Source organism: Podarcis erhardii (assembly GCF_964252035.2).
Source record: "Podarcis erhardii genome assembly, chromosome: 12".
Lineage (NCBI taxonomy): Eukaryota > Metazoa > Chordata > Lepidosauria > Squamata > Lacertidae > Podarcis > Podarcis erhardii.
This window is the reverse complement of record NC_138513.1, coordinates 1187061-1214357: the sequence shown is the minus strand read 5'-3', so window position 1 is coordinate 1214357 and position 27297 is coordinate 1187061. Positions and strand designations below refer to the sequence as shown.

Genomic DNA, 27297 nt, shown 5'->3' with positions numbered 1-27297 from the left:
CACATTTCCCCTTACTTTTTAGGAGGGGAAAAGTGAATCTTATAGAGCAAAAAATACGGTAAATCCTGCCTCCATACTCTCCCCAGACCCTCCACTGGGTCTTCTTCCTATCTAAGCTGTGAGACTCCTTCTTCTGGCTAGAGAGATTCTCCCCTCAGACAGAGCCTCTCCGAATAATAATAATTACTATTGTTATAAAAGAATAATAAAATCCGCACCTCCCCTCTCTGATCAGGCCCTGCCCACTCTCCCCCTCAGAAAGGGCTCCTCAGATTTTCCCTCCGAAAGGGCTGGCAGCCAATCAGAGAGAGAGAGAGAAAGGCTCCCGCCCCCTGGTGGAACCTCGGAGGCACTGCACCCCACACTCCCCTCTGGCTCCACTTTCCCTCACAGGCCATTTCCTAACATCACTACAGGGGGTCTCCTTTTCCTAGGAGATCTCTCCCCTCATGACTGGAAGGAGACCCTGGTTTAGTCCGTCTTCCCACAGATTCTCCCTCTCCTGCCTCCTCAGACTCAGCCCTCCAGATTAATTCCTGCCTCCATACTCTCCCCAGACCCTCCACTGGGTCTTCTTCCTATCTAAGCTGTGAGACTCCTTCTTTTGGCTAGAGAGATTCTCCCCAGATCAGAGCCAGTTCTCCCTCATAAAAGAGCCTCTCCGAATAATAATAATAATAATAATAATAATAATAATAATAATAATAATAATAATAATACCCCTCTCCCCTCTCTGATCAGGCCCTGCCCACTCTCCCCCTCAGAAAGGGCTCCTTGGATTTTCCCTCCAAAAGGGCTGGCAGCCAATCAGAGAGGGGGGGGGGCCCTGCCCTCTGCTGGAACCTCACTGCACCCCCACACTCTGCTCTGGCTCCGAGGGAAAATACCTCATGGGATGAAGCAAAAGGAGAAAATTAGGAATAAGAAAGCCTCTGTGTGTAACTTGAGGCTTTTCCCCCATGCTTGAGGCTTTATGTTGTTGTTATTATTATTATTATTATTATTATTATTATTATTATTATTATTTGTTGATATTTTCACTACTATTACCACTGTTCCAGAGCAGATTGCAACCATTTTAAAATATGGGTGAGGATGCCCTCTTTTGGGCCACCCCCCACCCAAGACTCTCAAGGGGGTGAAACTACCAAGAGGGCCCCCTCTGCCAAATTTCACAGCCAAAAGGATCTGTAGGGAAGAAGGTGGTTCTTCACATATTTTGAGGGGGGCTAAGTGAACCCCTCCTGAAGGCAGCCCTGTTTAGGGCAGTTTTTAATGTTTAATGCTGTATTGTGTTTTTAATATTTGGTTGGGAGTGTCCCGGTGGGGTGTAAATAATAAATTCCTATTATTATATTATACTCCTGTGAGCACTTTGAATTGGACCTCGAAATGAAGGGACCACCAATGCAGCTAATTTAACAGGAATTAAATGTGTTCTCAGGGCTTGTAATGGGAGGGATTCAATGAGATGGGGTAGACTCATGGATGCTCCTTGGAGAAAAAGGGAGGAAATAAATGCCCTTCATAAAGAAAGGGAGCCCAGCCAACAATCTGGAGCAGATTCTGAACCATCCTCAAGAGCAGTTCCACTTAGAGGGCATTGCGATGATCCTATCTGATCCACAGCAGAGAGTACCCTGGCCATGTCATCTCTGTTCCAAGCGGACAGGGCTGGGCAACCTGGCTGGAGCTGGAAAGGGGCACTTACAAACAGAGAATTTATTTACAATCATAGGAGGAAGGTGAGCCCTTCTCACTTGTTTATAGTGCTATCCTTTGACCCTCAGACCTGAGAAAAGGGGATTCCACCCCAGCAGTTTGTCTTGAGAACTTTGCACATTCCAAGTGGCTAGAAAATGAGACAGAAGCAGGAAGGAAATGGTCACTGAACTGTGGGAGGGAGGGAGGGAGGGAGGGAGGGAGGGAGGGAGGGAGGGAGAGCAGCTCTTGAGGATCCCAGGGTGGGTTGGTTGGTTGGTTGGTTGGTTGGTTGGCATCCATTTGTCTCAAGAGACAATGGGAGAGTGTGCCTTTGGGGGTGAGGTCAAACTGTTGGAAGGTTGCAGCGGCTGCAGAGGCTCTAGCCTAGTGTCAAAATTACACTTGTACAAATGACTCACTTGTCAATCACAGTTCTGTCTTCTTTCATTGACTGAGAACACTGAAAGGCAGGAGCAACTAGGCTGATTCATTTGACAGACCTTTCCAATGTTTCCTGCACATTTTGCATAGTAACTTCTAGTAGGGCTGGACGCCGGCTTCTCCTTTTCCTTTTTTGAAAAAGAAAGTTCAGAGTCTGGGCTGTGTTGCAGTCCAGCCCTGGTTCCTAATAATATTCCGGGAATCTTTTTCTTTTCCTGGCTGTGTATCAATTTCATAACAGAACAATTACGGATAGGTAGCCGTGTGTGTATCTGAAGAAGTGTGCATGCACACGAAAGCTCATACCTAGAACTAACTTAGTTGGTCTTTAAGGTGCTACTGGAAGGAATTTTTTGTTATAACAGAACAATGTATTTGCTTTGTAGGATTTGCAAAGGCCTCTACTTAGGAAAGACAGAACTTGGCAGTAGGACCAAGAGCTTTCTTCCGATCGCTTGGGGGATTCCACAGAGCCCAGATGGATGAATCAGAGTCCGCTGGCCCTGAAGCAGGAAGAGGCCATGCCACCCAAACTGGGAACAGCGGTAGAATCTGGGAAAACTCTCTGCTGAAGATCCAGGGTGAGGAAAACACCTTCAGCTCAGAATTGCAGAGACAAAATTTCAGGCAGTTCTGCTACCAGGAAGCCAAAGGACCTCGAGAGGTTTGCAGGCGACTCCACCACCTTGACCGTCGGTGGCTGAAGCCAGAAAGGCACACGAAAGCTGAGATGCTGGACCTGGTGATCTTGGAGCAGTTCCTGGCTGTCCTTCCACCAGAGATGGAGAGCTGGGTGAGGGAATGTGGAGCGGAGACCAGTTCCCAGGCGGTGGCCCTGGCCGAAGGTTTCCTCCTGAGTCAGGCAGAGGAAAGGAAGCAGGCAGAGCAGCAGGTGAGAGAGACTTTCCTCTGGATATTCCCAAGGGGCTCTGAACACGAGAGAGAGTATCCCAAATTTCTCTCTTAATCCCCCAACCTTTTTTGGAAAGCCTCTAAGGAATGAGATCGGATACCCCTAAAGCTTTTGCCTCTCCCAGTCCTTTTCTAATGTTTCTCTCCATTCTCTGCTTCCAATCCTTTTTGCCCTTTCAGGGAAAGATTATCTTTGCAGAAACGGGCCTGGATTCCTCTGAGGCAGAGATGACTCCATTGGACACCAAAGAGAGACCACTGGGTAAGGAGGAAGGAGGGTTTTTTCCCATTTGGTCACACATTCTGTAGATTTTGCCACTAATCTGTGGGGAGGACACTAGGGGCCAAGAGCCCAAAGTGGGGACATGTATTTTTAGCTAGCTAAGATACAAATGTCAAAATGCACTCAGTAGGTGAGACTTTTTTACAGGCCCCCCTGTAGTTAGAGATGCACTGCTTCACCTCTAAGAGAAGCATGTGAAAATGGCCTGGCACTTACCTTTGTCTCTCACAGGTGACAGAATGATGCTGGCCAGAGATGCTTATCCATCTTTGCATGAAGGCAGAGATGCAGCAGCCATGGAACCAGATCAGGTAGGGAGAATGAAGGATTGTGGGGCAAAGAGTCCCTAATGAATCTCTCTCCTCCTTCTCTTGGCTGTAAAGGCCATTGCAGGAGCCTTATGTTCTGAGAATGGTGAACAATCACCTCTCGTTGACTAGCCTCCTGAATGCTGCTAATACAGTGGTACCTCTGGTTACGTACTTAATTCGTTCTGGAGGTCCATTCTTAACCTGAAACTGTTCTCAACCTGAAGCACCACTTTAGCTAATGAGGCCTCCTGCTGCCGCCGCGCCGCCGGAGCACGATTTCTGTTCTTATCCTGAAGCACTATTTCTGGGTTAGCGGAGTCTTTAACCTGAAGCGTATGTAATACGAGGTACCACTGTATTATTTATCAGTAGTTGCAGTTTTATTTACAGATTTAACATTTAATGCTAAAAGAGGCTTCTAAATAGTTGACAAATCATAAAAACAGTGGCCAGAATTCACCTTTCCCCTCATTCCCCTCCCCGTGACCCGCAGTACCCCCTGAAGTTGACTTTAATGCATTGTGAAGGTTCCCCCCACCTCCAGAACAGTAGATGGGGAGAGCAAAGAGAGGATCCTTCCATCTGGGAAACTGGAATCGATGAGCAGAGAGAATTACCGTATTTTTTGCTCTATAACACACACCTGACCATAACACGCACATAGTTTTTATTTTTATTTTTTTATAAGATATTTATTAAAGTTTTCAAAAACAATACATTATAAAACAGAAAAAACAGAAAATACAAAAATACAGAAATAAAGACAATTTAAAAGAACACAAAGAGTTTCCATTTACTTTTCTTTTAACTTCTTTTCCAGACCTCCTCATACCTCCCTTTCTTATATTCCAATTCAAATTGTTTGTTCAGCAAATCCTCACCATTAGTTCTTTTCCTTATTTCAGAACCTTATTTTTCATATCTCTTAAGCATTACAGCTGAAAACCACTTAATTTCTGTCCAGCATCATTCTAACATTCCTTAATTTTACAATATTTCTGTAAATAGTCTTTAAACTTCTTCCAATCTTCTTCCGACGACTCTTTTCCCTGGTCTCGGATTCTGCCTGTCATTTCTGCCAGTCCCATATAGTCGATCATCTTCATCTGCCATTCTTCCAGAGTGGGTAGATCTTGTGTCTTCCAGTATTTTGCGATGAGTATTCTTGCTGCTGTTGTCGCATACATAAAAAAAGTTCTATCCTTCTTTGACACCAATTGGCCAACCATGCCCAGGAGAAAGGCCTCTGGTTTCTTCAAGAAGGTATATTTGCATACCTTTTTCATTTCATTATAGATCATTTCCCAGAAAGCCTTAATCCTTGGGCATATCCACCAAAGGTGAAAGAATGTACCTTCAGTCTCTTTACATTTCCAACATTTATTATCGGGCAAATGATAAATTTTTGCAAGCTTGACTGGGGTCATGTACCACCTATAAATCATTTTCATAATATTCTCTCTTAAGGCATTACATGCCGTAAATTTCATACCTGTGGTCCATAACTGTTCCCAGTCAGCAAACATAATGTTATGTCCAACATCCTGTGCCCATTTAATCATAACAGACTTCACTGTTTCATCCTGAGTATTCCATTTCAGCAGCAAGTTGTACATCTTTGACAGAATCTTAGTTTTGGGTTCTAACAATTCTGTTTCTAATTTCGATTTTTCCACCTGGAATCCAATTTTCTTGTCTAATTTATAAGCCTCCATTATCTGATAATAATGAAGCCAGTCTCGCACTTTGTTTTTTAGTTTCTCAAAACTCTGCAATTTCAATTTGTCTCCCTCTTGTTCCAAAATTTCCCAATATTTTGGCCATTTGGACTCCATATTGAGTCTTTTAAAAGCTTTCGCTTCCATTGGTGACAACCACCTTGGGGTTTTGTTTTCCAATAGGTCTTTGTATCTTATCCAAACATTAAACAATGCTTTCCTGATAATATGGTTTTTTGTTTTTTAAAAAAATATATTTATTTACTTTTACAGAAAAAAGAAAAACATCACCAAATACAGACACACAAAAAACAATCACGGATACACAAATACATCAAAAATAAAAAAATAAAAATTAAAAATAACAACTCCAGCTTTTAAATTCATATTTGATTAACTTTCTTTCTTGACTTCCTCACGCCTCCCTTTTTTGTATTCCTCTTTACCCAATCAGATACAGCAAATCCTTACCCTCTTTCAAAACTCATTTCTAATTATTAAAATCACTCTATTATGTCTCCAATCTTTCCTCCTTATATTTAAACGCCCTTAACATATTATTTACTTCTGACATAATAGAACTTTTTCACCCTTTTTCATTACATTTTTGCATATTTTTTCACACTGTATCACTAATGCCATATTATTTTCATATTCAACATCCTTTTAACATTCATAAATTTTGCAGTGTTTCTGCAGATAGTCTTTAAACTTCTTCCAGTCCTCTTCCACCGATTCTTCTCCCAGGTCTCGAATTCTGCCAGTCATTTCTGCCAATTCCACGTAGTCTATTACTTGCATCTGCCATTCTTCCAAGGTGGGCAAATCTTGTGTCTTCCAGTACTTTGCGATGAGTATTCTTGCTGCTGTTGTCGCATACATAAAAAACGTTCTATCTTTCTTTAACACCAATTGGCCGACTATGCCCAAGAGAAAGGCCTCTGGTTTCTTAAGGAAAGTATATTTAAATACCTTTTTCAGTTCATTATATATCATCTCCCAGAAAGCCTTAATCTTCGGGCACGTCCACCAAAGGTGAAACAATGTACCCTCAGTTACTTTACATTTCCAACATTTGTTATCAGGCAGGTGATAAATTTTCGCAAGCTTGACTGGGGTCATGTACCACCTATAAATCATTTTCATAATATTCTCTCTTAAGGCATTACATGCCGTAAATTTCATACCAGTGGTCCACAACTTTTCCCAGTCAGCAAACAAAATGTTATGACCTATGTCCTGTGCCCATTTAATCATGGCTGATTTAACTGTTTCATCCTGAGTATTCCATTTCAACAGCATGTTATACATTCTTGAAAGTATCTTAGTTTTGGGTTCTAGCAGTTCTGTTTCCAGTTTCGATTTTTCCACCTGGAAGCCCAATTTTTTATCCAAATTATAGGCCTCTCTTATTTGATAATAATGAAGCCAATCTCGTACTTTGTCTTTTAATTTCTCAAAACTCTGCAATTTCATTTTGTCTCCTTCCTGTTCTAATATCTCCCAATATTTCGGCCATATTGAGTCTTTTCAGAGCCTTTGCTTCCATGGGTGATGTGATGGGATGATGAGCTGCTTGTGCGTAAAAGCTTAGTCCCTCAGAGTTTGCCCAGATTAGCAAAGCTCTGTCTGTAGCGGAGCCCCTTAAGCATGGCTCCCTCAATCGCTGGCAGAATCCGACAGTGGGCGTTTGCGGAATCTCTTCCAACATAAAAGCTCCTTAACGGAAACGCGTCTTCTGGACTCTCGGCGTGACAGTTTCCGGCGAGGTGTGGGTGTCCCTATAGGAGGTCCTGAAACCTCCTCACTGTTTTCGCTAGAAGTGTCCCAGAGCCATCCCTCCGACTCCCTTTCGCTCAGAGCTCCTTCTCTCCCCCTGCTGGTTCCCTCCTCTGCGGTTAAGTCTCTCCTAACCTCCTTGAGCCCTTCCACCACCTGCTCTTCCGATGGCAGTTCCCTGACATCCACCTCCCCTCCAGGGCCCCCTTCACCCCCTCCCGTCCCTTCCTCCATGGGCGGTGAGGATGCAAAACCCCTGAAAGAGCCTCCCTCATCTTCCGAAGTCTCGAACACTTCCCTCCACCAGTTGCTGTCCCTAGCCCCCCAGTACTCCTCCTCATCAGAGTCTACTCCTTCTTCCAGCTCTGATTCCGGGAACCCTTCGAACTCCTCTTCCTCGTAGGTGGTGCCAAAATGTTCCCTCCAGAACCTCGTTACAGACTGAGGTTTCCTTGGGAACCTTTGATGAAACGTTTCTATCAAAACCTCGTCATTGACTTCCTCTGCACTTACCCAGGTGTTTTCTGACTCTGGTTCCCCTTCCCAAGCTACCAAATACTCCACCTGATTACCCTTCCACCTGGAGTCAATGATTTCTGCCACATGGTTGTTGCGCTCCCTTTCTTCTATGACTGGTCCCTGAGTGAACAACCCTTCACGTCCCCCCCTGTATGGTGACAACAATGACCTGTGGAATACTGGGTGCAGTTTCATGTGGTTAGGTAACCTGAGTTTGAACGCCACCGGATTGACCTGTTGAATGACCTCAAATGGTCCCAATCTTTTGGGTCTCAATTTCTTACAACCCCCTTTGAACGGCAACCCTTGGGTCGACAGCCACACCTGGTCCCCCACCCTTATGGTTTCACCTTCCCTTCTATTCCTGTTTGCCTGCTTCTTGTATTCTTCCTTGGCCCTTTCTAGGTTAAGTTGGAGCTGACGGTGGATCGCTTCCATCTCCTCTACAAAATGTTCTGCTGCCGGGACGCTCCATCTCTCCCCTCCTTCCCCTGGAAAAGCCCTGGGATGACACCCGTAGTTTGCCAAAAAGGGACTCATCCCTGTGGACACATTCTCCGCATTATTGTAGGCAAATTCCGCCAGTGCCAACTTTTCTACCCAATCATTTTCTCTGTCATTGACATAACACCTCAAGTATTGTTGGAGGATACCGTTTGCTCTTTCCGCCTGCCCATTGGTTTCAGGGTGTCGAGCAGTCGAAAAATTGACTTCTACGTGCAGCAAGCTCATGAGCTTCCTCCAGAACCTGGACGTAAATTGTTTCCCTCGGTCAGAGACCACCCTCAAGGGGGCGCCATGCAACCTAAAAATGTGTTCTACAAACAATTTGGCTGTCTCTTCTGCCGTGACCGCATGTGAGCATGCTACAAAGTGGCACATCTTGGTTAACAGGTCTACTACCACCATGACAGCTGTTTTCCCTTTGGATTTTGGCAGATCCGTCATAAAATCTATGGATACTGCCTCCCATGGCCTTTCTGGTGTGGGTAAGGGTTCCAATAGCCCCGCTGGTGCCAACCTCTCCCCTTTTGCTCGCTGGCACCGGTCGCACCCCCTAACATATTCCCGTACGTCTTCCCTCACCTTGGGCCACCAAAACTCCCTGGTAACCAACCACATGGTTTTGTGTTGCCCGAAGTGCCCCGCTGTGGGGCTGTCGTGCAATTGTTTGAGTACCCGACCCCTCAATTCTCCTTCCGGTATGTACAGTGCCCCCTTGTAATACAACGTTCCGTTCCTTTCCTCAAACCCCCCTGTGTTCTCTCCACCTCCCTGGAGTCCTCTGAGTTTATCTTGGGCGTATTCATCGTTCTCGATTTCCTCTACCAGTTCTCTTTGCCCCACCAATGCCACCCCACACACCCAGTGGTCCTCAGGGATGATATGTCTCTCCTCTGGCGCCCCCTCTCCCTCTAAATACTCTGGTTTATGAGAGAGAGCGTCCGCTCTGACATTCTCCTTCCCCGGCACATAGCAAATTTCAAAATGGAATTTGGAGAACTCCTGGGCCCATCTCACTTGTCTCTGGTTCAGTACTCGGGCAGTTCTCCAGTATTCTAGATTTTTGTGGTCGGTGCGCACTTGGACCTTGTGCTGCGCTCCAATCAGCAAGTGTCGCCATCTCCGGAAAGCTTCATGAATGGCGAGTAGTTCTCGGTCGTACACGGTGTAGTTCCTCTCGGATTTGTTCAACTTCCGCGAGAAGAAGGCACATGGTCTCCATTCCGACGTATCTTTTTCCGGCTGTAGAAGCACCGCCCCCACCGCTCGGTCTGATGTGTCAGTCTCCACTCTCATTGGTTGCTGTAGATCCACGTGCAAAAGTTGTTCTTCCGACGCAAACGCCTTCTTCAATCTTTCGAACGCCCGCTGCGCCTCTTCCGTCCAAACAAATTTCTTCTTGCTGCTGAGACAATCAGTGATGGGCGCCGTTAAGTGGGCAAAGTTCTTGATGAACTTCCGATAGAAGTTTCCAAAGCCCAGGAACCTTTGCACGTCCTTCTTAGTTTTCGGTGTCTTCCATTCCAGTACCGCTTGAACCTTGCTGGGATCCATGGCCAATCCCTTGTCTGACAACCGGTACCCCAGGAATTCCACCTCTCTGGTATGAAACTCACACTTCTCCAGTTTCACCCACAGCTGGTTTTCTTGCAGTCTGCTCAGTACCTCTCTTACATCTCGCACATGCTGCTCCTCATTCTCTGAGTACACCAGGACGTCATCTAAAAACGCTACACAGTTCTTGTAAAGCAATGGTCCCAGGACGTGATTCATGAACGATTGAAAACAGGCCGAGCCCCCCTGTAGACCGAAAGGCATAACGAGGTACCCAAAGGCCCCCAAGGGGGTGAACATAGTGGTTTTCCACTCGTCTCCCTTTCTCATACGTATCAGGTTATACGCCCCCCTTAGGTCCAGCTTGGTAAAAATTTTCCCTTTCCTCACCCGGGTCAAAATGTCATCGATTCTGGGCATGGGGAAAGCCACTGGTTCTGACACTGCATTCAGGGCCCGGAAGTCCACGACCAATCTGGGTTTATCCGTATTTTTTTTGTCCACAAAGAACACTGGGCTGCCCCCCACCGCGCGTGACTCTCTGATGAAACCTCGCTTGAGGTTCTTTTTTTTAAAAATAATATTTATTAAGAGTTTCCAATTATAACAATATAAAAAAAACAAAACATCCAAATTTAAGATCTTATTTTCCGTAACATCTTTCCAGGACTTCCCCTCCCCTCCCCCTCTTATATTCCAATTCTTACAAATAAATTCAGCAATTTATTATCCCAAATTTTAACCTTATTATCATTAACCCAATTTAAAAATATTTTCCCATCTCCTAAGATCGACCTGTTCCCTTCCGCGCGTTCCCCCCTTTAATATACATAATAGATTAAAATATAATAAAATAAAATATGATTTTGCAGCCTTTGGATTCCAAATTTCCCTCCCCCTTTTCCTGGTTGCGTTCCCCATATTGATCAACATCTGATGTCTTCCTGGAGCTCCCACATTTATTTAAACCATAGTCCTTTACCAGTCTTCTTTAATTTTAAATGTCCAATCTTGGAAGGAGTCTATCTCAAAAAGGCCCATTTTTTCCATCCAGATTTTTATATACTTGGGAGTAAAACTCCAATTTTATTTCTTAAGCCTTTCAAATCTGGATGTCCCAAATGTTCCCACTTCCAACTTTGTCCAATTCTTATTATTCTTGTTGTTCTTGTTAATCTCTCTCCTCTTTCTTTTCCTGTTTTCCTGCACAAATGTTCTAATTCCAAAAGCTTCTAAATTCCACTGCAGAGGCTCTGTTATTCAGGAACAAAACATGATGCCAAGTCCCTTCCATTTTTCAATAGATAAGTCTATTGTCTACTTTAGTGTGTAAACCTCTGTAGCCAAAATAATGTTCCATTTCTGCAGTTTCCCAGGAGATAAAAAGTTCTGTCAAATTCGATGCCAACAACTTGTAATATCCCTCGGCTCCTCTAGGTGGATTGTAGTAACTCAGTTCCCTTCCAGATCACGTCCACCAGTCAAAGTAACTTATTATTCCTTGTTTTAAACATTTTGTATCCAATTTGTAACAAATATAACCGGCAAAGTCCTCGTAACAAAGTTCTCATTTTTGTTCTTCTGCTTTGACAGCTCTTTGACAGCTGTCCTTGTCTTCTCCCGGCGCTCTAACTAAAACGCTCCCAGGTTCCGGGGGGGGGGTGCTTTTTGAATAAATTCCACTTTTCTCCTCCAGCTCAATCTTATAATTTTCCATCGCGAAATTTCATAACTTTCTCAAAATAAGGTTGCGCTCAATCTTAGATGTTAAGTCCTTTACTTTAGCTCCTCTACAACAGGGGGGGGGGCCTGACTTCCTTTTTATGCTTCCCCCGCTCGTTCCGAATTCTTTAAAAATTTCTCGCCTTTTTTAATCCAAGTTCCGATTACTCACGGGTTATGCTTTTAAGTCCAAATTTCCAATGGAAGAAGTCAGCGCTCTCCATCGAATGGCATGCGGCTTCGCTCGGCAGGCTAAACGGAGGACTCAAAGCACCACCCCCCGTCACCCGTTCCGTAGCCTTTAAAAAGGCTCCTTCGCGGGTCGGGGGGGGGCTCAAAAGGTGCCAGCCGAGTCACCATGTCCATGGGTTTTAGCGCCCATGGTTTTTAAGGGTCCCCGCGTCGCCGGCGCGGCAGGACCCAGCCCCTACCGAGCAGGCTCCCTCCGGAGCTCGGAGGGAGTCCGCCATTCGGCGATGGCGCCAACCCGGAAGTCTCCGAAACCTCGCTTGAGGTTCTTGTCAATGAACTCCCTTAACTCCTGCATCTCCCTGTCTGACATTGCATACAGCTTGCCCACTGGCAGTTGTGCTCCTGGGAGTAAGTTAATTTGACAGTCAAAGGGTCTGTGTGGGGGCAGTTTATCTGCTTCTCTTTCGCTGAAGACGTTAACCAGGTCGGCGTATTGTCGTGGTACCTTCCCTTTATCTGTTACTTCCATCCCTGCTAGCGTAGCCTGGGCTCCTACCTGGGCTTCCCCTTCCTTGCAGTGTGCCATGCAATGCGCTGACCCAAAGGAAACTACCCTCTGGTGCCATCCCACTAGCGGATCATGCAGTGCCAGCCAGCTCATCCCCAAAATAATGGGCGCTCCTCCCAAGGTGGCCACATTAAACGCTATCAGTTCAGTGTGTCTTGCCACCCTCATTATCATTGGGACAGTCTGTTGGTTAACTTCTCCACCCAACAGTTCCCTCCCATCAATCGTGGTCACCTGCAACGGGTTGCTCAAAGGGATAGTCTGTATCTGGTGTTCGGCTGCAAACTCCTTACTCATAAAATTGCAGGAGCTGCCTGAGTCCAACAGCGCCTTTATCTTTAATGGGTGTCCGTTTGGCAGCTCTAGCAACACCTCTATTACAAGCGCTGGTCTTGGGGGTTCCGGCGTGGGCACATTCACTGCTCTTTGGCCTGGCTGCTGTGCCCCGATGGTGGCAGCCAGGCGTTGGCTTTTACTTGCTCCTTAACCCCCTCCTCCTCCCCTCCAACAGCTCCCGCCATCCCTTGCCATTCCTTTCTTTGCGGGCAGACTCTGGCAAAGTGACCTGGCTGTTGGCAGAGAAAACATTTCTTGGCGCTCTTTCCCTCCTTCCGCCTTTCACTGGGGTTTGAAACTGCGCGCGCGTGCACTGTTCCAATTTCCATCGGCTCTGCTGGCGGGGAATGCTGCTCAGGAATCTCTGGAATACAAAAATCCCTCCAACGTTCCCCCTTCCCTTCCCGCTTCTCCAAAGCTCTCGCCTCCTGGCGTGCTCCTATGGCTAGCGCGGATTTAGTCAGCTGGTCCATAGACTCTGCCCTGGGCGCCCGGGAAAGTTCGTCCTTCACTGCCGAAGATAGTCCTTCTTTGAACAGCATTTGTATCGGTTCCGCCGACAAATCCCAACCCAATTTATGGATCAACATGGTGAACTCAGTCCAGTACTCACGGACAGATCGGCTCCCCTGTTTACATGCCATTAACTGTCTGCGCACCACTCCCTGCTCAATCTCACTGGAAAACATCAGATCCATGGCACGAAAAAACTTCCTCGAGTCCTTTAGGGCGTCACTATTAGCTGCCATCAGGGGCCTCACCCAGTCTTTCGCCCCCCCCCCTTCGAGATGCCCAATCACAAACGCTACCCTCGATTCCTCATCAGGAAAGTCATCAAACTGCAGATTGAGGGCGTATTGCATCTCTGTCCTAAAAGCTTGATAGTTCCTGGGATCACCCCCAAACTTCTGCACCAATCCTGGCACCTTCCTTGTGAGTAGGGTGGCCTTTCCCTTTTCTGCATCCTGAGCCCTCCTCTCCTCGAGCCTTGCCGTTTGCAGCGCTAGCTGGACCTCCAACGCCCTGTACCTTTCCTCCAGGCTTGGACCCGCTCCAGCTCCTCCTGCTACTCCGGCTCCGGTTGGGTTGCTCATGATGCCTCTCCTTGCACAAGCGGCTTTCAAAGACTGTCGGATTGCTGTGATGGGATGAGCTGCTTGTGCGTAAAAGCTTAGTCCCTCAGAGTTTGCCCAGATTAGCAAAGCTCTGTCTGTAGCGGAGCCCCTTAAGCATGGCTCCCTCAATCGCTGGCAGAATCCGACAGTGGGCGTTTGCGGAATCTCTTCCAACATAAAAGCTCCTTAACGGAAACGCGTTGTCAGGGGCTCAGGAGCAGAGGCACAGGGAAGATGGGAGATGGAGAGCGAGGGCGAGGAATCAGATTGCAGTGTAGGAGGAGACAGTGGTCCGAGGGATTCCATAAGCCTCTCCAGCGAATCGGAAGATTCACAGAAGGGAGCGCCAGTGGCCAGGGGTAGGGGGGTCCCAAGGGGAACGCCCCAGGAGCAAGGGGGGAGCAGGGACTCCCAGAGTAGTAGTTGGAGATCAGGACCAGCTTCCCCACCAGAGCAGAGTGGGGGGGAAGGGTCCCAGGCATCGGGACCAGTACTTCCCCCACCAGGGAGAGAAGACGAGGCAGAGCTGACCACGCCTTCCTCGGAGAGTCGTACAACGGAGGGGAGGTCAGATCCGGCCAGTGTCACGGAAGAGGGAAGCAGTGATAGAAGCAGTGTAACGGTTAGGAGAAAGGTCACTGGGTTGGCACGAGAAGCAAGTTCAAATGTACAGGAGCGCGGGACAGCAGAGAGTGAGGATTGGGAACCGGGTCCTAAAGCACGCCGGAGGCAAGGGGAGGAGCTAAGCGACTCAGCGTCGGAAGAGTCCAGGAAGGGCAATGCCCCAGAGGGCAGGAGGACCCAGAGGAGGAGAGAGCAGCGCAGAAGGTGGAGCAGGGCTAGGATCTTAAACTGGTGCGGAAGGGGAAGTGATTCAGATAGGACTTCGCCGATCTAGAGTCTAGACGTAGGGTTGCACGCTCTGGCTTTAAAATGGAAACTATACTTCAATAAAGACTTTTGTACATAATATCAGCCTGGCGTTGGTTCTCTGTGAGCTGGGACCTAGAGGCAGCCCTGACACGCGTCTTCTGGACTCTCGGCGTGACAGTTTCCGGCGAGGTGTGGGTGTCCCTATAGGAGGTCCTGAAACCTCCTCACTGTTTTCGCTAGAAGTGTCCCAGAGCCATCCCTCCGACTCCCTTTCGCTCAGAGCTCCTTCTCTCCCCCTGCTGGTTCCCTCCTCTGCGGTTAAGTCTCCTAACCTCCTTGAGCCCTTCCACCACCTGCTCTTCCGATGGCAGTTCCCTGACAGGTGACAACCACCTTGGGGTCTTATTTTCCAATAAATCTTTGTACCTTTTCCAGACATTAAATAATGCTTTCCTGACAATATGGTGTTTGAAATTTTTGTGCACTTTAACCTTGTCGTACCACAAATATGCATGCCATCCAAAAGCATTAAAACCTTCCAAATCCAAAATGTCAGTGTTCTCAAGAAGCAGCCAGTCTTTCAACCAGCAGAATGCTGCTGATTCATAATAAAGTTTAAAGTCCGGCAGGGCAAACCCCCCTCTTTCCTTCGCATCAGTTAATATTTTAAATTTTATTCTGGGCTTTTTGTCCTGCCAGACAAATCTAGAGATATCTCTCTGCCACTTCTTGAAACAATCCATCTTGTCCACAATCTGTAAAGTTTGAAACAAAAATAACATTTTTGGCAATACATTCATCTTTATAACTGCAATTTGACCCAACAAGGAAAGCTTCAAATTAGACCATATTTCTAAATCTTTTTTAACTTCTGACCAACATTTCTCATAATTATCCTTAAATAAATTCAAATTTTTAGCTGTCATATTAATCCCCAGATATTTCACTTTCTTAACTAAGGTCAAACCAGTCTCATTCTGAAACCTTTCTTTTTCAGTCTGTGTTAAATTTTTCTCTAACACCTTCGTTTTTGACTTGTTCAATTTAAATCCTGCCACCTGACCAAATTCTTGAATCAGTTCTAATACCCTTTTCGTACTAGATTCTGGCTCCTGTAATGTCAAAACTAGGTCATCTGCAAAAGCCTTCAATTTATATTGTTTTGCTCCGACCTGAATTCCTTTGATCAGGCGGTCCCTTCTAATCATATTCACAGCACCTCCAGGACCGAAATAAATAGTAATGGAGAGATAGGGCAGCCCTGTCGTGTTCCTTTTTCTATCTTAAATTCTTCAGTCACCACATTATTAACTATCAATTTAGCTTTCTGTTCTGAATAAATTGCACTTATACCATTTTCAAACCCTTGTCCCACCCCCATTCCCTTAAGATTTTTCTTCATAAAGTTCCAGGAAATATTATCAAAGGCCTTCTCCGCATCAATAAAAATTAAGGCAGCTTTTGTATTGATATTCACTTGTAACATCTCCAAAATGTCAATTATATTCCTTGTATTATCAGACAAGTGTCTACCTGGGAGAAAGCCTGCCTGATCCTTGTGAATCTCTTCTACTAATACTTTTTTTAATCTGTTAGCTAAAATGTCGGCAAAGATTTTGTAATCCACATTTAAAAGGGATATGGGACGGTAGTTCTTGAGTTGTGTCTTTTCAGACTCTAGTTTCGGTATAAGTGTAATAAAAGCTTCTTTCCACGACTCCGGCGCCTTCTTCCCCTCCATAATTTCGTTGCAAACCTCCTTTAATGGTTGAATTAAGTAATAATAATAATAATAATAATAATAAATTTTATTTATATCCCGCCCTCCCCAGCCGAAGCCGGGCTCAGGGCGGCTAACAATAATCAAATAATCAAATAATCAAATAATCAAATAATCACACATTCAAAATATTCATTATAAAAATTAAAATCAAATTAGTGGCAACCGATTAAGCAATATTCTGTGCAGGTTTGAAAGTAGTCTTTCAAAGTTTTATAATACTTGGAGGTTAGCCCGTCTGGCCCTGGAGACTTGCCCAGCTGCATGTTCTGAATGGCACCTTCAATCTCCTGTTCTGTAATTGCATGATTCAACATTGTCCGTTTTTCTTGAGATATTTTTTGTAATCCATTGGATCTTAAAAATTGGTCTATATCTGTCTCTTTCTGTGGCCCTTGTGTGTAAAGTTGTTTAAAGTATCTCTGGAAACACCTTCTAATCTCCACAGGATTCCGGATACTTTTGCCTTCTATCTCGAGATTTGTAATAGTGTTTAACTTCTGTCTTTTTTTCAACTGCCAAGCTAGCAGTTCCCCACATTTATTAGCCGATTCAAATGTCTTTTGCCTCATCTGTTTTATTTTCCATTCTACTTCTTGGTTTATCAATTTCATGTATTGTACTTGATATAATTTAATTTCTCTCAGAATCTCCTGTGAATTTGGTTTCGACCTTAATTTCTTCTCTCCTTTTATTTTTTCCAAAATTTTATCTTTTTTTTCATTTTGAGTCCTCTTTTATAACATTCTGTTGGATTAGAAACCCTCTCATGACCGCTTTACTTGCGTCCCAGATTACTCTTTTTTCCACCATAGTTCTCAAGTTTACTTCAAAATACTCTCTCAGTGCCTTTTGGGCCTTCTTGATAATCTCTTGATCCTGTAGTAAGGTGTCATTCATCTTCCATCTAAAGGAACCGGTTGGTGTTAGTTTCATTTCCATCTTTACTGCTTTATGGTCGAAGCAAGTTTTTGAGCAGATTTCCACCTTTTTTATCTTAGGTGCCAGTGCTCTGGATGTCCATATTTGGTCAATTCTAGTCCATGTCAATTTGGCTTCAGAAAAGAATGTACCCTCTCTTTCTAGGGGATTTTTAGTTCTCCATATATCAATTAAATCCATATTGTTAGTTAGTTCAAAAAAAGTTTTGGTAGTCTGTCTTCTTTAGTAACAGTCTGTTTCTGTGCTTTATCCATGTTCGTAGATACCACTCCATTCATATCTCCCATCATAATGATGTTATTATAGTCCATGTAGTCCAGCATTGTAGTCCAGCATGTAGTCCAGCAATGCCTTCTTTGCCTCAGTCTTCTCCGATAAAGAAAACAATGCCCGACCTGAAGAATTTGGAGCAAATGATTCAGCAGAGGAAACACAACCCAGAATAACTAAGGAGATAGTACAAGAATACTTGGCTAGTTTAGATGTATTCAAGTCTCCAGGGCCAGATGAACTGCATCCAAGAGTATTAAAAGAACTGGCAGATGTGATCTCAGAACCACTGGCAGTCATCTTTGAGAATTCCTGGAGAACAGGCGAAGTCCCGGCAGACTGGAGGAGGGCAAATGTTGTCCCTATTTTCAAAAAAGGGGGAAAGAGAGGACCCAAATAATTACCGCCCAGTCAGTCTGACATCAATACCAGGGAAGATTCTGGAGCAGATCATTAAGCAAACAGTTTGTGAGCACCTAGAAAGGAATACTGTGATCACCAATAGTCAGCATGGATTTCTGAAAAATAAGTCATGTCAGACTAACCTGATCTCGTTTTTCGACAGAATTACAAGCCTGGTAGATGAAGGGAACGCAGTGGATGTAGCCTACCTTGATTTCAGCAAGGCATTTGACAAGGTGCCCCATGATATTCTTGTAAAGAAGCTGGTAAAATGCGGTCTTGACTATGCTACCACTCAGTGGATTTGTAACTGGCTGACTGACCGAACCCAAAGGGTGCTCATCAATGGTTCCTCTTCATCCTGGAGAAGAGTGACTAGTGGGGTGCCACAGGGTTCTGTCTTGGGCCCGGTCTTATTCAACATCTTTATCAACGACTTGGATGATGGACTCAAGGGCATCCTGATCAAATTTGCAGATGACACCAAACTGGGAGGGGTGGCTAACACCCCAGAGGACAGGATCACACTTCAAAACGACCTTGACAGATTAGAGAACTGGGCCAAAACAAACAAGCTGAATTTTAACAGGGAGAAATGTAAAGTATTGCACTTGGGCAAAAAAAATGAGAGGCACAAATACAAGATGGGGGACACCTGGCTTGAGAGCAGTACATGTGAAAAGGATCTAGGAGTCTTGGTTGACCACAAACTTGACATGAGCCAACAGTGACGCGGCAGCTAAAAAAGCCAATGCAATTCTGGGCTGCATCAATAGGAGTATAGCATCTAGATCAAGGGAAGTAATAGTGCCACTGTATTCTGCTCTGGTCAGACCTCACCTGGAGTACTGTGTCCAGTTCTGGGCACCACAGTTCAAGAAGGACACTGACAAACTGGAACGTGTCCAGAGGAGGGCAACCAAAATGGTCAAAGGCCTGGAAACAATGCCTTATGAGGAACGGCTAAGGGAGCTGGGCATGTTTAGCCTGGAGAAGAGGAGGTTAAGGGGTGATATGATAGCCATGTTCAAATATATAAAAGGATGTCACATAGAGGAGGGAGAAAGGTTGTTTTCTGCTGCTCCAGAGAAGCGGACATGGAGCAATGGTTCCAAACTACAAGAAAGAAGATTCCACCTAAACATTAGGAAGAACTTCCTGACAGTAAGAGCTGTTCGACAGTGGAATTTGCTGCCAAGGAGTGTGGTGGAGTCTCCTTCTTTGGAGGTCTTTAAGCAGAGGCTTGACAACCATATGTCAGGAGTGCTCTGATGGTGTTTCCTGCTTGGCAGGGGGTTGGACTCGATGGCCCTTGTGGTCTCTTCCAACTCTATGATTCTATGATTGTCTCATGCAACTTCTTATAAAATTCTGCTTTCCCATCATTGGGTGCATAAACTCCTAATGTCAAAAATTTTTCTCCTTGGGCTTGGATTTCAATTGCCAAAATTCTGCCTTGCTCATCTTTAAAAAGAAATTTTGGTGATAGGCTTTCTTTTGCATAGATGACCACTCCTCTCTTTTTAACCTTATCCGATGCGATAAATTCTTGGCCCAGTCTTTTGTTAATCAGTACTTTTCTATGTAGCCTAATCACATGTGTTTCCTGTAGGCAAATTAGGTCTAATTGTTCCTGACAATATGGTTTTTAAATGCTTTATGTACTTTAACCTTGTCGTACCACAAATATGCATGCCACCCAAAAGCATTATTAAATCCTTCTAAATCCAAAATGTCTGTGTTCTCAAGAAGTAGCCAGTCTTTCAACCAGCAAAATGCTGCTGATTCATAGTAAAGTTTAAGGTCTGGCAGGGCAAATCCACCCCTTTCCTTTACATCAGTTAATATCTTAAATTTTATTCTGGGCTTCTTGCCCTGCCAGACAAATCTAGAAATATCTTTCTGCCACTTCTTGAAACAGTCCATCTTGTCCACAATCTGCAATGTTTGAAACAAAAACAACATTCTAGGCAATACATTCATCTTTATAGCTGCAATTCGACCCAACAAGGAAAGCTTCAAATTTGACCATATTTCTAGATCTTTTTTCACTTCTGTCCAACATTTTTCATAATTATCTTTAAATAGGTTCACATTTTTTGCTGTCATATTAATCCCCAAGTATTTCACTTTCTTAACCACGGTCAAACCAGTCTCATTCTGAAACCTTTCTTTTTCAATTGATGTTAAGTTTTTCTCTAAAACTTTGGTTTTTAACTTGTTCAGTTTAAATCCTGCCACTTGACCAAATTCTTGAAGTAACTCTAAAACCCTTTTAGTACTAGATTCTGGCTCCTGTAATGTCAAAATTAAATCATCTGCAAATGCTCTCAATTTGTACTGTTTAGCTCTGACCTGTATACCTTTAACCAACTGGTCTCTTCTAATCATATTCAGCAGGACCTCCAGGACCGATATAAAAAGCAATGGTGAAATTGGGCACCCCTGTCGTGTCCCTTTTTCTATCTTAAATTCTTCCGTAACCACATTATTTACACTTAGTTTTGCTTTCTGTTCAGAGTATATTGCACCTATACCATTTTCAAAACCTTGGCCTACCCCCATCCCCTGTAGATTCTTTTTCATAAAAAAAATATCTGCGTCCACAAATATCAAAACTGCTTTAGTGTTTATATTTACTTCTAATTTTTCCAAAATATCAATTATATTCCTCATGTCAGACATATCTTCCCGGGAGAAAGCCCGCTTGGTCTTTATGAATCTCTTCCATCAATACTTTTTTCAACCTTTTAGCCAAAATGTCGGCAAAAATTTTGTAATCCACATTTAATAACAATATGGGGCGGTAGTTCTTAAGTTGAGTCTTTTCAGACTCTGTTTTCGGTATAAGTGTAATGAATGCCTCTTTCCACGACTCTGGTGCCCTTTTCCCTTCCAAAATTTCATTGCAGACTTCCTTCAAAGGTTGTAGTAAACACTCCTTCAGAGATTTGTAGTACCTGGAAGTCAGCCCATCCGGTCCTGGAGACTTGCCCAATTGCATATTTTGGATGGCACCTTCCACCTCCTGTTCTGATATTTTATAATTCAACATCAATTTACTTTCTTGAGAGATTTTTTGTAATCCATTTGTCTTTAAAAATCGTTCTATGTCCATTTCTTTCTGTGGCCCTTGTGAGTATAGTTGTTTAAGGTACTTCTGGAAACAGTTTCTGATCTCAATTGGGTTATGTATGTTTTTTCCTTCCACTTCTAAGTTTGTAATAGTATTTAATTTTTGTCTTTTCTCATTTGCCAAGCCAAAAGTTTCCCGCATTTATTCGCCGATTCAAATGTCTTTTGTCTCATTTGTTTAATTTTCCATTCTATTTCTTGATTCATCAATTTAGTGTTTGGTATAATTTTATTTCTCTCAAGATCTCTTGTGACTTTGGTTTTGCTCTCAATTTCTTTTCCCCTTCTTTTATTTTCTCTAAAATTTTGTCTTTTTTCTCATTTTGGCTTTTCTTCTTTATTGCATTCTGTTGTATCAAAAACCCTCTAATAACAGCTTTACTTGCGTCCCAGATTACTCTTTTTTCAACATCAGTGTTCATATTTATTTCAAAATAGTCTCTCAAAGTTTTTTGGGCCTTTTTGTAAACTTCTTCATCTCTAAATAAGGTGTCATTCATCCTCCATCTGAAGGAACCAGTTGCTATTTGTTTCATCTCCATCCTCACAGCATTATGGTCGGAGCAAGTTTTGGGGCAGATTTCCACTCTCTTTTTCCTCTAGTTATCCATATTTGGTCAATTCTAGTCCATGTCATTTTGGCTTCAGAAAAGAAAGTTCCCTCTCTTCCCAAAGGGTTCCTTACTCTCCAAATGTCCACCAGGTCCATATTGTCAGTCATTTCAAAAAAGGTTTTAGGTAGTCTACCGTCTTTAGTGACTACCTGTCTTTGTGCCTTGTCCATGATCCAGTAAAGTCTCATGCAACTTCTTAAAAAATTCAGATTTCCCCTCGTTCGGAGCATAAATTCCAACTACCAGAAATTTCTCTCCTTGGTGTTGAATTTCAACTGCCAAATATCTTCCTTGTTCGTCTATGAAGATTAATTTCGGTGAAAGTCTCTCCTTTGCATATATCACCACTCCTTTTTTTTTAAACTTTATCAGATGAGATAAACTCTTGTCCCAATCTTTTGTTAATAAGTATTTTCCTATGTAACCTCATTACATGTGTTTCTTGTAGACAGATCAAATCCAATTGCTCTTTTTTTAATATATGAAAAACACCTTTTCTCTTCCGAGGGGAGTTCAGTCCATTACAATTCCAGCTTAGAAGTTGCAGAGCCTGCAAAAGATAGGGGGGGTTTTGCGCTGCCGGACTTAAGACTTTATTATGAAGCAGCAGCCTTTTGCTGGTTGAAGCAATGGCTACTTCTTGAAGACACAGATATTTTAGACTTGGAAGGGTATGACAACAATTTTGGCTGGCATGCATATCTATGGTATGACAAGGTAAAGATCTATAAAGGCTTTAAAAATCATATTGTCAGGAAAGCTTTATATAATGTTTGGAATCGATATAAGGATTTGTTGGAAAATAAAACACCCAGATGGTTGTCACCAATGGAAGCTAGAGCGGTAAAAAAACTTAACATGGATTCTAATTGGCCAAAATACAGTGAAATTATAGAATACGACGGTGAAAAAGTGAAATTACAGAGCTTTGAGAAATTAAAATCCAAAGTTCGAGACTGGTTACATTACTATCAGATAAATGAGACTTTTAAGCAGGACAGGAAACTAGGATTTCAGAAGGAGAGGTCAAAGTTAGAAACAGAATTGCTAGAACCCAATACTAAGAACTTGTCTGGAATGTATAACTTGTTGCTGAAATGGAATACACAGGATGAAACAGTTAAATCAGCTATGATCAAATGGGCACAAGACTTCGGTCACGATATTATGTTTGCTGACTGGGAACAGTTATGGACCACAGGCCTTAAATTTACGGCATGTAGTGCCTTGAAAGAAAACATAATGAAAATGATCTATAGATGGTACATGACTCCAGTCAAGCTTGCAAAGATATACCATTTGCCCAGTAATAAATGTTGGAAATGTAACGAATGCGAAGGAACTTTCTATCATCTTTGGTGGACCTGCCCAAAGGTTAAAGCCTACTGGGAAATGATCTATAATGAAATTAAGAAAGTCCTTAAGTGGACATTTGTAAAGAAACCGGAGGCTTTCCTTTTGGGCATGGTCGGCCAATTGGTACCAAAGAAAGATAAGACCTTTTTTATGTACGCAACTACAGCAGCAAGAATTCTTCTGGCAAAGTATTGGAAGATGCAAGAATTACCTACTCTGGAAGAATGGCAGACGAAGGTGACTGAATTTATGGGACTGGCAGAGATGACCGGCAGAATCCGTGATCAGAGGAGGGAGACAGTGGAAGAGGACTGGAAAAAATTTAAATTATATCTTAAGAACTGTTGCAAAATCTTGGACTGATAAAATGTTAAGGGTTAAGAAATAGAGAACTATAGCTGTAAATATTTAAGTTAAGAAAATTTTGAGGGAAATTAAATTTTGAAAAGGAATGAAGGATTGCTAAAAACTTTTGAAACAGGGGTGCAGTGAAGGGGAGGCATGGGGAAGTCATGTATTGTTTGTCTATTTGTGTGTTTTTTTGTTTTATGAAAATTAATAAAAATTATTAAAAAAAAAAAAATAGAAGTTGCAGAGCCATGGTGGGGTTACTTCTCTTTGCCTCCAACTGCTCCGAGTTGCTGTTCTTGTTCTGTCGGTGGTGTCTCTTTCCCTGGTTCAGGTAGTCCAAATGATAAAACAAAACAAATTCCTTCCAGTAGCACCTTAAAGACCAACTAAGTCAGTTCTTGGTATGAGCTTTCGTGTGCATGCACACTTCTTCAGATACACAGTGTATCTGAAGAAGTGTGCATGCACACGAAAGCTCATACCAAGAACTGACTTAGTTGGTCTTTAAGGTGCTACTGGAAGGAATTTGTTTTGTTTTGACTATGGCAGACCAACACGGCTACCTATCTGTATCCAAATGATAAGTTTGCTATATTTAATATCCCTCTATCCAGTGGTTTCGGGTCTTCTCCAGATTCCGCTCCTTTCTGTAGATCTTCTCCGTGGTCCTCCAAAAACTTGTCTTTGTCGTGCACTGTTCTTATTCTTATCTTCCTTTCTATATATTTGAAAGATAGGCCTTGGGGAAATTCCCACCTGAAGAATATTCTATTTCTTCTCAGTAGGGCGACTAGATCTCTGTAATTAGTCCTTATATCCAAAATGTATTTTGGAATGTCCTTATAGATCTCCACAAATGAATCTTCAATTTCCAAAGTTCTTTGGTAGTGCAAATTCAAAATTTTGTCCTTTTCTTTTGTTCGAAGGGTAATCAAACAGTCTCTTACCTTATTTTTCTTTGTTTTTTCCCAATTCTAAATGCACTCACTATCTTAAATTCTTCCTTCCCCAAGTCCTGTTGCCAAAAGTCTGTAAATTCTTTTGTGAGAAAGTTGGCCAAATTGTCCTTCTCGATTTCAGGTATTGCTCTAATTCTCAGATTCCTCTCTTTGCTATGTAGTTCAATCATGGACAGTGTCAGGTCATGGTCCTCCAGTTTCTTATATACTGGTAATATCTTCTCTTGAGCGGCAATTGCAGTTTCCTTAGCTTCGTCAGCTACTTTTCGGATTGTGGCCAATTCCTCTATTAATTTTTCAATAGACTGTGTATTAGAGCTCACTTTCTTGCCCAGGTCATTAATGCTTATGGTATTCACATCTATTTTTGCTGAAGCCTCAGCAACCTGTTTGTTTGTTTCGGCCACCTGTTTATTTGTCTCTGCTACTTGTCTTGCTAGGTTTTCCAAAGACTCATTAATTTTGCCAAGTGCCTGGTTCAATACATCTTCAGATGACATAACTTTTAGTTTAGTTTGCAGGGTAGCAGCTCCTTGAATACCTGCAGTTCCAGATGTTGAGGCCCTCCTCTGAGCTGCAGTATCCCGAAATTGTCTGCCAGATCTAGTGCCTGTAGTTTTTTCCTGTGCCGGCTCTAATTTTCCTTTATCATCTGCCATGCCACTCATGAGAATCCAAGGTCAGTCCCACGCCTGGAAGATTTGTTTTGGAAAGGAAATTTCCAGTTGCTTAACTATTGTTGCAACAATGTCAGTATTCCTCTAGGGGGACCAATTCAGTGCACAAGTCTTTAGAGACAGATAAAGTTCTTATAAGTTCTTTAAATCACTTAAAAGCCACAGTTTCAATGTCCCCAAACAGTTACTTTAACAGTTACTTTAAAGATTGTTACTTTAAGATGTTACTCTCAGACAGAAGTCCAGAAACACTGTATCTCTTTTGCAGGGTTAGTTCTAAAGTCCTTAACTTTCAGTTCAGTTTAAGACAGGCTCCCCACTGCTCTACTTTCTTATTTAAAGGCAGTCCGTTCCCAGGTATGGAGGCAGCGGATAAAGTTTTCTTTCCCTTTTTTCATGCAGGTAAAAAGTGTCTAAAGCTTACCCCCTCCACTCCTGCAATTTAGAGGGGAAACTCTTTTCTTTTTTGGTGTTGGATTTAGATCTTCACAAAATGTCTTTAAAGGTTTCCGCTTTTTAATCTCTTTGCTTTGCTCAATCTACAAAAAGGGGAGGCAGACTTCCTGTTTATTCCTTCCCCTTTCGGTGCCAAATTTATTCAATTTTTTCAGAATAGTTCAAATTAAACCTACTCACGGGTAGCTGTTTTGTAATCCAATTGTCAGGAAAAAGTCAGCGCTCTCCGCTAATGGCTGTGCGGCTTCACTCCACGAGAATAGCAGTCGACTCTCAGCACCACGCCGCTCACTCCGTCCCGTTCTGAAGCCTTTAAAAAGGCATTTTCGCAGTTCGGGGGGGGCGTAAATGGTGCCTGCTGAGTCCCACGCTCACAGGCTTCACCCGCCTGTGATTTTTGAGGGTCCTTGCTTTGCCGCAGCGGCCGGACCCGAACTCGTGAAGCTGGTCCCTCCGGAGCTCAGAGGGAATCTGCCATTACGCGTTGGCACTAACCCGGAAGTCCCACACAGACATAGTTTTTAGAGGAGGAAAACAAGAAAAAAAAATCTGAAAGAAGTAGTGGATGTATCATTTTTGTGCTTCATGCTGTGGCCACAGACATATGATTTGATGGTGATTTGGGGGCAGCCCAATGCAAAAATCCTGAGAATCCATGTGGATCTGCGCATTGTAACCACGTTTTTGAATCATTGCAGCCCCAGGCAACAGTGGGTGCATGATTTTTTTGGTGCAGGCTGTAGCCATGGACATGCTATGTGATCTGATGGTGAATTTGGGGTGACCCAGTGCAAAGATCCTGAGGATCCATGTGGATCCGTACTTTGTAACCACGTTTTAAGTGGGGAGGGAAGAAAAACAGAAGGGACAAGGAGCATGAGAGGGGTGTGCAGAGAAGCAGCTGGCTAACAATGCAGGAGAGGGGTTTAACGGGAGGGAGGAAAGGAAGGCAAAAGTTCCCCCTTCCCAAGCCAGCCTCCCCCCCTCCAACCTGCATGTTTTCCGGCTGCCTGTGAGTCCCTAGAATGCTGGACGCAGCAGCAGCAGCACTGGAGCACAGAGAGGAGGAGGTGGTGGCTGTCGGCTGCGCTCCTAGCCGACGGAACTTGAGCCGGGTGGGCTGGAGCCTGCGCGCAGTGTGACTAGGAAGGAATTAGAAGGAAGGACGCGATCCTTTCCTTTCCCCTCTGCTTGCCAGGAGGGCAGGGGATTTCCCTGCTCTTTGTTGCGTTTGAGCAAACACAGCAACTGAAAACAGAAGCGGGTGGGCAGTAAGACCCTGAGGCAGAATGCAGGAAAGCAGCAGCCTCGCTTCTGCAGCCTTCCCTCCTCCGCACGATCTGCTTTTTGCCTGATTTTTGCCTCTGCACTCGGGTCAGTCGGCTCCAGGGACCACACATTCTCTCAATAACACGCACAGACATTTCTCCTTACTTTGTTATAGAGCGTTATAGAGAGAAGATCACCATGTGGCATTCCATCCTTTCCCCCAAAAGCTTAATACCAGTCATTAAAATACACACACAAAAACAGTTTTGTTAAAACATTAAAATATGCATCCATAATAAAAATGTACAGCAAAACAATTACATTAAAACAAAACAGCAATGAACAGGCAGAAAACAACAGAGCAATGTGTAGTAGATAATCTGTATGTTGTCTAAGAACGGGACCTTTCCCTTTTTATTTTAGGGTCTGGTGTGCTTTGAAGATGTAGCTGTTCATTTCACAGATGAGGAATGGGAGTTGCTGGATCCTGACCAAAGAGCTCTGTATAAGGAAGTAATGGAGGAGAATCGTGGGATCATGGAGTCTCTTGGTAAG

General features: G+C 43.6%; 1 protein-coding gene across 9 annotated transcripts in view; it reads left to right on the top strand.

Annotated features, from left to right (window-relative positions):
- LOC309325884 (uncharacterized protein) overlaps nucleotides 1-27297 on the top strand; it is a 91063-nt gene that overhangs the window by 60353 nt on the left and 3413 nt on the right. For 6 of the 9 annotated variants that reach the window (XM_081834213.1, XM_081834210.1, XM_081834212.1 and 3 more), the window contains one exon: nucleotides 27166-27292. In XM_081834213.1, coding sequence (XP_081690339.1) covers nucleotides 27166-27292 — 127 coding nt within the window. Of the gene's footprint in view, nucleotides 1-2531; nucleotides 3038-3237; nucleotides 3320-3571; nucleotides 3652-27165; nucleotides 27293-27297 lie in introns of all 9 variants that reach the window. The other 3 variants (XM_081834214.1, XM_081834209.1, XM_081834215.1) reach the window with 2 other exon arrangements.